General features: G+C 48.9%; 4 protein-coding genes across 4 annotated transcripts; 1 reads left to right on the forward strand and 3 right to left on the reverse strand.

The window, feature by feature from the left end:
* Positions 1–333: 333 nt before the first annotated feature.
* On the reverse strand, positions 334–4,307 carry ABOM_006171 (ulp1 protease family protein; the record flags this gene model as incomplete). Its single annotated transcript, XM_022533300.1, has 6 exons — positions 334–2,095; positions 2,146–2,211; positions 2,262–2,654; positions 2,716–3,965; positions 4,024–4,093; positions 4,168–4,307. The coding sequence occupies 6 exons, from the start codon at positions 4,305–4,307 to the stop codon at positions 334–336; spliced, it is 3,681 nt and encodes a 1,226-aa protein (XP_022388532.1).
* A 1,037-nt stretch (positions 4,308–5,344) lies between these two features.
* On the reverse strand, positions 5,345–6,418 carry ABOM_006172 (eukaryotic translation initiation factor 4E; the record flags this gene model as incomplete). Its single annotated transcript, XM_022533301.1, has 2 exons — positions 5,345–5,615; positions 5,691–6,418. The coding sequence occupies 2 exons, from the start codon at positions 6,416–6,418 to the stop codon at positions 5,345–5,347; spliced, it is 999 nt and encodes a 332-aa protein (XP_022388557.1).
* Positions 6,419–7,913: 1,495 nt separating this feature from the next.
* Positions 7,914–10,232, reverse strand: ABOM_006173 (putative protein kinase; the record flags this gene model as incomplete). The annotated part of the gene is made up of 4 exons (XM_022533302.1): positions 7,914–8,124; positions 8,180–9,771; positions 9,846–10,051; positions 10,157–10,232. The coding sequence occupies 4 exons, from the start codon at positions 10,230–10,232 to the stop codon at positions 7,914–7,916; spliced, it is 2,085 nt and encodes a 694-aa protein (XP_022388556.1).
* Positions 10,233–10,265: 33 nt separating this feature from the next.
* On the forward strand, positions 10,266–11,282 carry ABOM_006174 (uncharacterized protein; the record flags this gene model as incomplete). Its single annotated transcript, XM_022533303.1, has 3 exons — positions 10,266–10,364; positions 10,557–10,840; positions 10,934–11,282. 3 exons carry the CDS (start codon positions 10,266–10,268, stop codon positions 11,280–11,282), a joined length of 732 nt encoding a protein of 243 aa, XP_022388552.1.
* Positions 11,283–12,800: the final 1,518 nt, after the last annotated feature.

Genomic DNA, 12,800 nt, shown 5'->3' on the forward strand with positions numbered 1-12,800 from the left:
AGCACAATCTCTCCCATCGAAAGCAGGTCTAGAGCAATTATGTACAATCTTAAGCACGCCAACAGCTGAAACATCAAACATGTGGGCATCGCCGAGAAGTTCCATGAACGTAAATCCATATGTCCATAAATAATGCGTGGTATCTCGTGCACCCAGAGTAAGTTCTCCTGCTCATATGCCCGAACGCCGAATCGAGTACCAACTCCTATGGGGTTATCAGAAAAGACAAAAGCACAAAAAAGAAGAAAAGAAAAATGAAGGAAAAGAAAAGAGAGTGTGTGTTTCGTTGACCGACGCGATTGAACCGTAGTCAAGGCTTGATTTCACCGAAATCTATTTGGGGTTTTGCCTGGCAGAGTGCTGATTCTTTATGTTGCCTTGATAAGACGGTGGTATAATCTGCACTTCGACTGTTTGAAGCTTCGCTGGCTGCCTAGCCTTTTTCGTTTCTTTATTTTCGACCGGACACACTTTGTGATCTACCGGCTTCATCGCTGCTAGATCGTTTGGAGACTTGTCTTTCTCCTTGAGCATCTTCGACGAACAAGAGCTGGCTTCCTGAACTTGCTCCTGACTGTTAGGGACCTGGACCTCGACAACTTTATGGTCTATTTTGCCTGATACATTTGGAACGGTAATTTCCACGACTGGGCTCTTAAGGCTGGGCGCTATTTCATGCGCACCATCCTTCTCCGCTTTGAAGGCTTGGTCACCGTCGTATGTCGCAGGACTCGACTGGTTCGAGGCTGGTCTCCGTTTTCTAAGCGGGTGCTTTTGCGGATCTATTTCAGGATTTGAGCAGACCTTGAGTTGCGGCTTCTGCGAGTCATTGCATTCTTCGTTTTGGGAGGATGTCGATGTAGAGGACCCTAGAAGGTAAGATATCGGATATTTATCTGCCAGAATTCCCCTTTCACTTGCTTTTTCAGAGTCTAATAGCGCCTGCTCATCATAGAGATCGTCCAAAAAGTCACGCAGTCGACGTCGAAGAATACCGGACTTTAGAAGCGGCCAATCATATTGTGTCTTCATTTCTCTTCTGAGAAGCTTCCTGACAAACAAGTCTGGGTCCTGAACAAACTTCTCTATGTATGCTAGAAGGTATAGACCGCAGTCTGAATAGTTAGACTGCAAAGGGATCGCACGAGCCCTCATGCCTCTGATTAAGCTTCTGTCGATCTCAATGCCACGTTTAGATTTGGCCTCTTCGTAAAGATAATCGCGGAGATTACTGATGGTGGGCGAGCGAGACAGATCTAATGAGTCAAAAGTAATTATAGTTACTTGACGAATATCGAATCGAGCACCCCCAGGCTTTCCGCTGGGCTTTGCCTTCTTCTTCTTCTTCGAGCCCTTATGGGGAGACGCTGCTAGCTCAGAAGTCCCTGCCGTGCTAGCCATTTGGGTGGACTCCACTTTAGCTGCAGGGCTAGAGAACTTGGCGGGAGAAAAGGTAAGGTTCTCTTCTTGCTCTGGCCACTCTTTAGGGGGCAAGTCCGGTGCACTGTCTTCAAGTTCGTCCTTGTCTGACAAGCTCATTGTCTCAAATGACCGCCGGGTTGCTTCTTCTTTCGCAGGTTCCGAATTTTGGTTGTCATTGGCCTTCACTGTTATACCAGCAGGTAGCTCTTCGATAGGTTCAGGGGTTTCGGGGATTTCGCGGCCTTCACTCTCCGGTGCCGCCGAACTGTCCTTGTCATATTCAGAAGGTTGTTGGTTCTCCGTGTTTTCGTTGGCAATACCAGGTAAGTTCGGCAAGTTGCAAATGATAGCGACGTACCAGTGTGCGTTTTCATTGATAGGGACCACGATGTAATCGAATCCGAAAATGTCAACGGCGCGAGTCCACTTTTGGACACCTTCATAATTAATATTTCTTCTGCCCTTGGCGTTTGTCAGGGTTGCGAAGAAGTACGAGTTGAAGAAATATACTCTCTTCGCTACCTCCTTGTTAGTCCGCTCTAAGTGATCCTCAAGAAAACGCATGTAGAAGCCTATGAGGTTATCATTCAAGAACTCGTTATCACGCAGCCGTTCACGGTCTTGGGCATCAACCTCAGCTTTTTTCTTGCCAAAGCGGGGATACACAAGCGGTCTGGCATTTGATTAATACAAAGACGCACAGAGCAAAGGAGGGGCACATACTTATGCCACTTCTTATCTTTCTCTTCAGCCTTTGGCTGAGAGCCATCGTCCTCAACTCCATCATCACTACAATTCAAGTTAGTTGAGAACCTTTTTCATAGCAAGGGGCCACTCACCAGACGACTGTTGTTGCTGGTGCCCGACGCGACATTGACCGTGTTGCCCGATTAGAGAATGATGATCTGGGGGAAGATTTCTTCACGGGAACTTTGTCCGCTCCCTGTTCATTTGAGGGTGGTTCTCGTGTGCTTAGGGCGTTCAAGGTTCCCGGAGTTTTTGTTGCTGAGGATTTGGAACATTCCACCGAAGCGGTATCCGAAGGCTGTATTTGTCCGGCAGTATTCTCATTATTGTCTTGCAAAGAATCCGACAATTTCACTCTCTTAGCGACTTCTGGCGCCTTGTACAATGTTGATTTTGGCTTGTCTTCGCCAAGGTGCTTGGCTTCATTCACTTTCTTTTCCGCGAGATCTTCGGATCGTCTCATGAATGAATTTTCCAACCAATCGCTGTGATTGTATAAGCTTTTGTGCAAAGAGTCAAAATGATGGGATTGTAGATTAGACATACTCGCGCTTGTACTGCAGCTGGACATGTTGCCCATGCAGCAATCTCTGTAAGAGATTACATAAAGTTTCCTGCTCCTCGGACGTGGAAAATTCCATGTCCATCTCGTTATCAAGCCCCCCTTTTCTGGAAAACAGTAGCCGAACTCTCCGACTAGGCGGCTTCCCTTGTACGACCTTGTCAAGCCTCCCAAGAGAAATTCTTTCACCGTTCCAAGGATATGTTATAATAGTCTCTGTAGTCTCTGTAGTCTCTGTAGTCTCCACATTTATTTCAAATGCTTCACTTGACCGGTGTTCATCAAGCCCAAATCGAACGAAGGTGGCATAGAAGCATTTAACGGCTAATTTGACTTGTGTGGTCGGGGCCTTTCTCCGTTTGTCGGATTTCCGATGGGTTTGGGAGGAGCCTGTGAATATCGTAGGCTGTATATCGGATGGAGAAGCCAGCCGACCGATTACACCCGGATGTTCTTTGAGTCCAGACATAGCAATGCTGGTGTCCTTTTCACGGCCTCTTTTCAGTAACATGGGTGCTGGTTGGACGGTTGCGCCTCCTTGCAGTTCATCAGGGCTGTCCCTCGAATTGTCTAGATGATTCTGATCTGTTGCAACGGAAGGACAATCGAGATTCGGTCCATCTTGTTGTTCTTTCAACGGAGGCGAATGTACCTCAATACTCTCAATAGCTTCATGTTTTCCCGCTCGATCTGGCCACGCCAATTTGGTTGACTCCGGTTCCACGTCTGACGCCATTGCACGCCTTTCTCTGGCTGCGTCTTCAGTAAATCGCTCTTCGTAGTATTCATCCGAAGATAATTGAGGGTACTTTATCGAGCCTGGCTTGGGAGTTCGAGGGGGTTTAATGCCCCTCTCCACGTCACGATACTCGTCAACTCTATTGCGTTTAGAATTCGGATCCCGTAGCTTTGTTCTTTCCGAATGTTGACTAAGTGCAGGCGATAAACGGTTCGAGTATCTATCGAGGTATGAGCTATCTGGGGGGATTTGCTCCATTATATCATCGTCGGGAATGCTTATGACCCCTCCAAAAGTGTCCTGGCTCTCTCGGCGCCGACGTTTCGACGGCCGCTCCTGATCGTCGTGTACGACACCATTTCCTGGACGGGTGACGATACCTCTAGTACTTCTTTGATTGCTGCTGCTCTGGTCTGCTTTCCCTCGCGCGCGAACTGGTCCACTCTCTCGAACACGCCGTGAAATTGTATCGTAAGGTTTGAACGCTTGAATATTCTATGGACATATATAGTTAGAAGAAGGACGAACAATAGCCCGGAATCCGATCGCATACCAATTTACTCTTGCGACCATACTTTTGCCCCACACTTCCAGGTACAATCTTTACCGCAGCAGGGTCGGACCTGGAAAAATAACCACCTGTAAGCTCCGCGTTCGCTAGGCCATCAGAGTCCGATATGACAATCGCAAGACGTACCGTATGGTATTGCCGGGCAATAATCTCTCTTCGTCGTTTTGAGTAGGTAGGCGTTTCTGGTTCCGCGTCGACTTATCCTCTCCAAGTCTACCGCCCAACGTATCAGCATACTCGGAATCGCTTTTGCGCTGCGAGGTCATATTTACAGACGCCGCATCCCTACACCCGGTCGAGGAATGGTCTGGCGTAGTTGTAAACGTACAGATTCAGAACGTTGGGGTCTTTCGGCATAGCTATGGGTTGATTGAATCTAAAAAAAAAAGTAAAGAAAATTAGCCCATAGGTATAGTCCCACCCCCCCGACGGAGTTGGATATGAATCTCCGAAGTCGACCATGTAGTTCGGTTGTACTAGAGAAAACCTTTAGAGAAATTTACAGAAAAGGCCACATACATCTGGGGAGTGAATAGGTGTGTCAACAGAAGACCCTACAGGCAGAGATCCAGTCCTCTCACCGGACGTCTGTGTCCGTCGCACTTGGTCGGAGGTCGCATCAAATGGGAAATGGTTGACTGTGGTTGGTGGGGATTCCGTCGGTTCACTGGGGATCCAGTTGGACAAGAATTCTGAAATCCTCCCAAACATGTATTCACACTAAAGATCATTGCATCACCGGGACAAGTTCAGCAGACATTCGATTCCCGTACACATAGAGGGGAAACGTAATTGACAAGAAAGAAAGCATCATGACGGAAGAAAAAAAGGCGGTGGGAACTCTTTCTGCCCGCAGTCTGTTCATGCGGGAATTTAATTTGCAGCCATCAATGAGGTAGAGTTCAGAAAAAGCAAAAAACAACCAATAACTGTACCAAGGTCTCGACAAACACTACAAACGTTAGCAACTCGAGTCTCAGAATGATCTTTAATATACTACTACTAGTACTCTTGCACTTTACACTCCACACTAAGATCAAAAGACTAAAGCTTTACAATAGATACATTTCAGTCCGAATGTAAATCACCTGGCAGTGATCGCGCTTCATGTACCAGGCGTCCCCTAAAAGTTCCCGTGAACTTGTATAGCATCTGGCGTAAAATAGAACAATGACGAGAAATGAAATCAAGCCCAAGTCAAAACAGACGCACTATTCGCCCCAATGCCCCGATCCCAAATCGTCCCAATTATTTTTTGTTTTCTTTACTATACAGGACCATAAATCAGGCTCAGATAATCATGTCACGACGCCGCACCCTTTCCTTTATCTCCCGTAGAGTCATCATTAGCCGTGACTCTTCGTCGATCTGTACCTAGATTGTGATGTGGATTGCTGTTGTTATTGTTGTTGTGGTGATGGTGATGGTGGTGATGATGGTGGTGGCCGTTGTTTCCGGCGGCCTTCTCTTGACGCGCTTGATCAATGGCAGAGCGTTGAGCAATGCTGTCGTCATGGCTCTTCCAGACAATGTTGGTATCGATCGGGAAGCTGAGAAGACGCTTGATCGTTTCCCTGCGCTGCATTAGAAAACAGAACGAAAAGTTTTCAAGACGAGCCCCGAAAAGAAAATCCAACAATAAAGCTTACCGGATCTTGATATTGCGCCCACCGTCAATCCTGGTCCAGACACTCAACACGTCTTCGCCACTCCGTACGCTGAGGACAGCACCGCAAACTTCATCACCAGCCTCCGCGAACTGGTCACCAACCATAGCTAAGAGAAGATCCTCCCAGTACCGATCAGCAACACCCTTCTTCAATCTCACCACCCACTTCCCACCCTTCTTGTTGGCATCATCTTCCCATACAGGGCGAATACCCTTTTTAAAGATATGATAGTCGGAAACAGTGGGTAGAAGAGAAGGCCGCTTCAAGTGCGAATATATCGACCAGAAACTTTCGACCGAGGATATAGATGCAAGGGGGACGGTTGACTTTTCGTAGTCGGAGTATTTAGGCGTGGGTGGACGGTACCAAATGATCCAGGTGGATTTCAGAGGGTGTTCTCTGATGACAGAACTAGTGGCTCTCGTCTTCGTGCCCTCCGCCGAGTCGTATTCCGTCGGGTTGTCTCGTTTCTCGAGGGGCGTCTTGAGGTCGGAGCCGCCGGGAGTTTTGGGGGCACCGAAAGATGCAAAGGCGCCGGATCCCAGGCCGAATGCAGACGAGGCGTTCGTCGACGGGGAGGACACACCGCCCGAAAGAGGAGATAGAGCGTTGAAGGGATTCGATCGACCGTGGGAGCTATCAGGACCAAAACGCTTTGTGCGGGGAAGTTCGACTCTGGCACCGTCTTTGCCGTCTGTTCCCGTCATAGACAGAGACAACTTAGAGGAGCTGGGACGCGGTGAAACGATCAGCGATGACCCCTCAAAAAATCACCAATGTCGAAAATGAAACAAGGATGAAGAATGTTCCAAAAAGTAAAAGAGAGAGAGAGAGAGAAAAAAGGACGTATACGTACTTGGATCGGCGAGTCCAAAGATTTGCGTTATCCATGATAGCTACCTAATGAGACGGCTCAGAAAACGAGCGGTCATCAGGCAATAGAACGGAGAAATTGGCGGCTTAACTGCGTAGGGTAAAAACCGAATGATACCGTATATCTGGAAAGCGCTAAATTGTTCAATGGAGACGAAAGGTAGATAGTGGCAGTTCGAGAGAAAAAAGCGGAAGAATAAAAGCGACTAATATACTAATTAAACAAGATGTTGAGCAAGAACAACGGAAGCTAAAGAAAGGGAGTAAAAATCGTGATCGTGATCGTGAACGTTAAGCAGAGGTGGGGGGGAAGAATGCGGATTGCAAGATTGAACTGGAAGAACTCAAAGTCACTGTCCGCTCGATTGGAAGAAATGGATAATTATTGCCCTTCGCGTTTCGTCCATTTCTTCGAGCTCCGCCCTGGTCCAATCACCGTCGAGCCCCGCTCTCGGCCACCCGCACCGTCATTTTTCCTTCTTTTTTCCCTTTAAATTCCCTTCTTCCTTCCCTTTCTCTCCTTTCTTCTTTACCATAACCCAAGACCACCAACTCAAATCATCGCTAGCTGCAACGTTTTTTCTACTCCACTGCACTGGCGACTCCGATGAGTGTGTCGAGAACAACTATTCAAACCCGCTTCTAAAACCATCATCACGAGGGCTTCTCGGCTTCCATGATGCGGTGATGACCTGTATGACGGGACATACCTTTTCATAATTAGAAAATGTTTTATATTCTACCTTATACATAAAAGCAAGAACGACAAGCCACCCCCATTGTTACTACCGTCCATGGTTGGTAGCTATCACGCTGGTGCGTTCACTTCTTTTTCTGCCAATTCTCGGCCGCCGTGCTTTGAAACACCAGTCATGAGGAAAAATTCATTCTCTGGTAAGCCGAGGTGCTCAACCGCTTTTCTACACTGCCTTTTTTTGGCTAAGCTGGTTGAGTGTGAGGTTTCAAAAGGCAAAGTCTGATCTGTTGCACTTGGTTTCAATGGCATATGCCCAGCTGTTCTGATATGCGTTGCTCATTAAATACTGACCAGCAAATAGTAGATTGATTGTATTGCTCCCTCGGTTGGGCGCCTAAACTGTAGAAAAATAACAGATGCGTACGAAAATATATAAAAACCAGTGCATCTCGAATGGGAGAAATTCTATACATTCACTACACTATAATAGCCCCAGTGGTAAATAACAATAAGAATTGGATATTTGCTGTCGGAACGCGTGACCATAATTCTTCTCGTGGAAATTTCTTGAACTCCAAGTCCCCACGCAAATATTGCATCCCAGTGATGCAACGCATGTAACCGGTTTTGACCTATTGTTCCGTGGGCTGTGCTGAAGATTGCGAGTCCTCGGCGTCTTGCCTGGCACGTTTTGTTTCTCTCTCGCTGGGTGGAGCTGAAGTACCACCAGCTTTCCGTTTCTCTTTGTCTCTCTGATACTCAGCGCGGCGAGCTTCCCTGTCCTTCTCTTTGCGGAGTGCTTTGGATTCAAATTCATGCCAATCGCCCTCAATGTTCTCCAGTCTAGTCTTCTGTTAGATAACACATTTAGAAAATACCATACCACTTGAACACTTACTCAATGGCTTGTTGGGGCCTAGGCTCTTCCGAAGCAAAGTACGGATGTGCAAGTATCTCCTCAGCAGTTGGCCGTGCAGTCGGGTCGTAACGGAATATTTGAGAAACCAAGTCTAGAGCCGCTGGGGTTAGGATTTGCCCATACACCTCCTCAAAGACCCTTCGCTTTCGTTCAGTCGGCCGCATCAACTCGAACCAAGGCATCTCAACAATGTCTGGCCAGTCTGCTCGTGTCGGAGTCCCGAGACAATTATAGAGCTTCTCCATCTGGCTGATCTCGCCCCCCTCGCCGGGGAAAACGGCTTTCTTTGTGAACATTTCGACGTACACGCAAGCCGCACTCCAAACGTCAACTGCCGGTCCGTACCTGGTTTCACCCAGGAGAAGCTCCGGCGGTCGGTACCATATAGTGATAACACGATTTGTGTAATCAAGTTGTCGACTCTTTGAGAAGAATCTGGCCAAACCGAAGTCGGCGTATTTTAGTTGTCCGCGGTTGCTGATAAGAATATTGGCGGCTTTGATGTCGCGATGCAGCACTCCACGATGATGAAGGTAGCTCAATCCTTCGAACATTTGTTTCGCCAGGTCCTTTTTATGAGCTGCCGTAAGTGTGAAAGTCGGGTGATTGATGAGACCAGTAAGATCATGGGAGAGATACTCAAAGACCATGAAGCACTCATTCCTCTCTACCATGACTTCCAGCAAGCTCACAACATTGTCGTTGCGGAGGTGTTGCAGCAGCTTGATCTCGCGCACAGCCGTGACAGGGAAACCATCTTTCTCGCCCTCCATTCGTATCTTCTTCAATGCCACCTTTTTCTGGGTATACACGTGGATTGCTTTGAAGACCTTTCCATACGTGCCAGCTCCGATGACAGATTCATTTCCAGGTTTCCGATAATAAACGGAGTCCGATTTAGCGAATTCTTCAGAGAGTATGGGACGTGGTTTCGGCCGTGTCAGAATTTTAGGTTGCTTCTTGGGTTCTGGAGAGCGATCCCGGCGGCGTTCAGGACGAAAATCCTGTCGTCGGTCACCTCTTCTCCTGTCATGGCGATGATCAAAGCGATGGTCATCCTTTCGACCGTCGCGCCTATCTCTAGGATCACGGAACCCACGGGGATCCCGGAAATCGCGCCGGTCATTACGCCCCCTGTCGCGATCCCTTTCACGATGTCGGTCCCTTTCCCTCTCACGGTCTCGCTCGCGACGATCAAAGCGTGACTCAGGCTTGAATTTGGGAGGCGGACCACTCACCATCCGATTACGCGGAGGCTCGGCAACCCGGGCAGGTGGTTCTCGGGCCAGCATCCTTTGTGCCAGATCGGGAACAGGTTTCGGAGCAGGGGCTAGAGTTGTCTTCGCCTTGAAAGCAAAACTGATCTTGCCTCCCTTATTTGGGTTCGCAGAGGTATCAGACTGTCCTATATTCGTAGGTAGTATTTTCTGGGTATCGTCGACCTCTGACTCGGGCTTTTCCTCGCCTATCGGGCGATCTTGGCCACCAGGCCTGAAAGCAACATTACTCTGATCAGGTCCAAGAGATGTTTCATTTTCTGAGGCTGCTGGAGGTGGAGGGGTTTGTGACGTCTGCCTATGTGATGTATGTGGGCTATGAGGCCCCCGACCCCGGGGACCACTCCACTGAAAACTGGTAAAATTACCCCGGCCACGCGGGGAAGGTACATTGCTGTAGTTTTGGGAGCCTGAAGCAGAGAATCTACGGCCGCCTCCTTGGTTCTGATAGTTTCCGCGATAGCCTCCACGAGGACCTGTGGGAATATGATTCGCAGACGGATGAAATTGGCTTTGGCCTTGATAAAACTGGCTCTGTGGACCAGTCGGTGGCTGTCTGTACGGAGGAGAACGACTAAACATTGCGTCCAGGTCAGCACTATTGCAAGAGCTCCTCTATAAGACAGGAAGACGAAGAAAGGGGAAGAAAAAAAAAATAAAAGAAAGAAGAAACACTTACCCAGGGTGCGGAGGCTGCTGCCCATTCCAACCGGTTCGTCCACCAGAGTACGGAGAGGTGGATTGTGGGGAACCATGGTAGGAATTAGACGGGGTCACGTATTGCGGTGATGTCGAATATTGTCTGGAATCAAGATGCGGACGGGGGTTTGAGCTCTTGGCGTCCCGTGCATCAGATGCCCGCATCCCATGCATCGAAACGGACTCACGTGGGGCATCTCCATCTACCAAAGCACCAGTAGTCTCAACACCAAAGCTTGGAATTGTGCCAGGGGGGGAGGGGGATCTGAGAGGGTTATCTGCAGACTGGATTGGTCTAGCCGAATGCATAGCTATAGACTCCCGCCGGGAGGCAATAGATAACCTTGAACCCACGGACTCTGCTGAATGGCGAGATACAGACCGATGCCGCAGGTCGCGATCAATATCGTCTTCAGGATGGGGGCTGTGCAACCGACGACGGGGGTGGTTGTAAGATTTCGCACCACGAGTGGGAGACTTCGAGTGTCTTGGGCGGGAAGAATTTCGTCGGCCAGCCTCGTCCTTCCGGCGGTCTCTCCCTCGTCGCGGTGACCTTCGGCCTGCTCTACCGCGACCTGGGAAACGTCCTCGGCCCCGTTTATGAGGAAAACCTCGCTCAGAGTCGTCACCCGGCCTACTATACGGGTGACGAGGAGGTTCTTGAGTAGAGTGACGGGGATACAGCCCAGGTGAAGGACTTCGTGTTCTTTTGCGTTTTGATGGAGGGGGTGCAGAGGGAGATTGATCTCTGTGGTAGTCCCGCTCGATCGGCCTATCAACCTCCAGAGAATGGTGCGAGTCTAGATCGGGATGCTCAGTCGGTTTGGGCGAAGAGTGACGACCAAAGTTCTGGCTTGGTTGGAAGTCTGACGGTGGAGGACCAGGGGAGGCTAGAGCCGACGCAGTACCAGGGGAAAATTCACGGTGTGAACGATGTTCTTCGTTATCCGCTTGCGCGAAAGAACGCGGTGGCGGCGACCGTCCTAAGTGGTCGGGTCCGCCCCCTTTGGGTCGGCGACGACGTTGTCGTTCACGGTATCTCTCCCTCCCCCTATCGCGGTGCGATCCTCGAGATCTGTGCCTTTCCCGATCTCGTTGGTCTGTAGTGTTGCTGGAGGCTCTCCACTGGTCTCTCAACACCGGACTCCTACGGGACCCAGCCATGTAAACTTCTTCAACTGCATCTGGTTTAAATAAATGAAGGTAGGGAGGCAGTCAGAATCAGATGGTCTGGACCACTGAGAGATAGAAGGATTCGCATATAGATAATAAGCGCAGGAGATTCCGGTGGAGCCTATCGTTCGTCTAGTCTGCCGGGCGTGTCGGCCGCGTTCACTGAATGCTTTCCTGTCGGGTAGTGCGGAAGCCTGGTTTTTCCGGGGTGGAAAGAGAAGGGCCCTGTATCTGAGAAAGAACAGAACGTCAAACCTCAAGAACTTTCAAAATCAAAAACGTTTAGCAGATAAGAGGGGTTGGCTTCTTTTCCTTTCTTCTTTTCTCTAAGGGGAAGACGCACCTCGCTGTTTGGGTGTGGGCTTGGGTTCTCTTCCCTTCTCCTTTCTTCTCTTTTCCTCTTTTTTATTGAGTGCATACGAATAAAATCAAAGTTGTGGTGACGGCAATCTACTTTCTTGACAAGTATATTTTAAGTGGTGGTCCTGGCGGGAGGGAAATCAGGTGGGCGACTGACGGGCGGCTCGTCAATCGGTCATTCCCATGCTGGTCTCCTCATTCTCTGGTTCTTTCGCCTGCAGTGCGGGTTTACTACGATAGTGGCCAACGGTCGCGCAACTGATAACAGGAAAGAGCTGCAGTCATCAGAAATTCTCGGATGCCTTGAGCCCGAGGCAAAGTAAAAAGCACAGAATAACCACTAACACAGTCTGGGTTTCCCTCAGAGCGTCGTGGTCTTGGCTTCACGGCTAATGTCGATGTGTCGATCAAAGGAAGCTATTGTTTGCCCTCAGGATCTCGCTCGAATAATCCTGTTCTTCCCTTTGCTTAATTCTTCTTCTTCCTCCTTTCGAGAAGTCTGGATGTGTTAGTCGTGATTGACGTATGAGTTCTTGGCTTGTTTCCTCTCTGGCCATCCCTCCCACCCCAAATCTCTGAGCTTCTCGGCTTCGTAAGGTTGTCTCCAAGTGTGGATACAAGTGAATACCTCTTCACTTCGTAACACACAGGCCTATCTACGGGATGCAATAAGCCAACAATGAAGAAATGACAGAGAGGCAGATGAATCTGCCAAAGAAGGATTGCGTCATTGTTGGCTGCAAAATCCACAAGGTGGTATCCTGATCTTGTTAGTATGCAGTGATGGAGTGATTGCTGGATGCCTTTCAAGACACCTGACAGTCCCTCACTGCGTCGCACATTAAGGCCAAACGGGTGAAAAATAAAGAGATACACCAGATCCCCAACAATGATGCGTGGCATGTAGATGTTGAAAGGGCACTGCAGAACTTTCTTTCGGTGCTTCAGTCAACAAAGATATAAATCTGTCTCGCCCAAAAGAAAGACAACGACAATGTCATCTGTGTTTTTACTTGAAAATAATCACAAATATGAGGCACTCCCAGTCATGCTCCACTTCAATGGGTAGCAGCAAGGCTTGCTGTAGGGCG

The sequence above is a fragment of the Aspergillus bombycis genome, assembly GCF_001792695.1.
Source record: "Aspergillus bombycis strain NRRL26010 chromosome Unknown contig00050, whole genome shotgun sequence".
NCBI lineage: Eukaryota > Fungi > Ascomycota > Eurotiomycetes > Eurotiales > Aspergillaceae > Aspergillus > Aspergillus bombycis.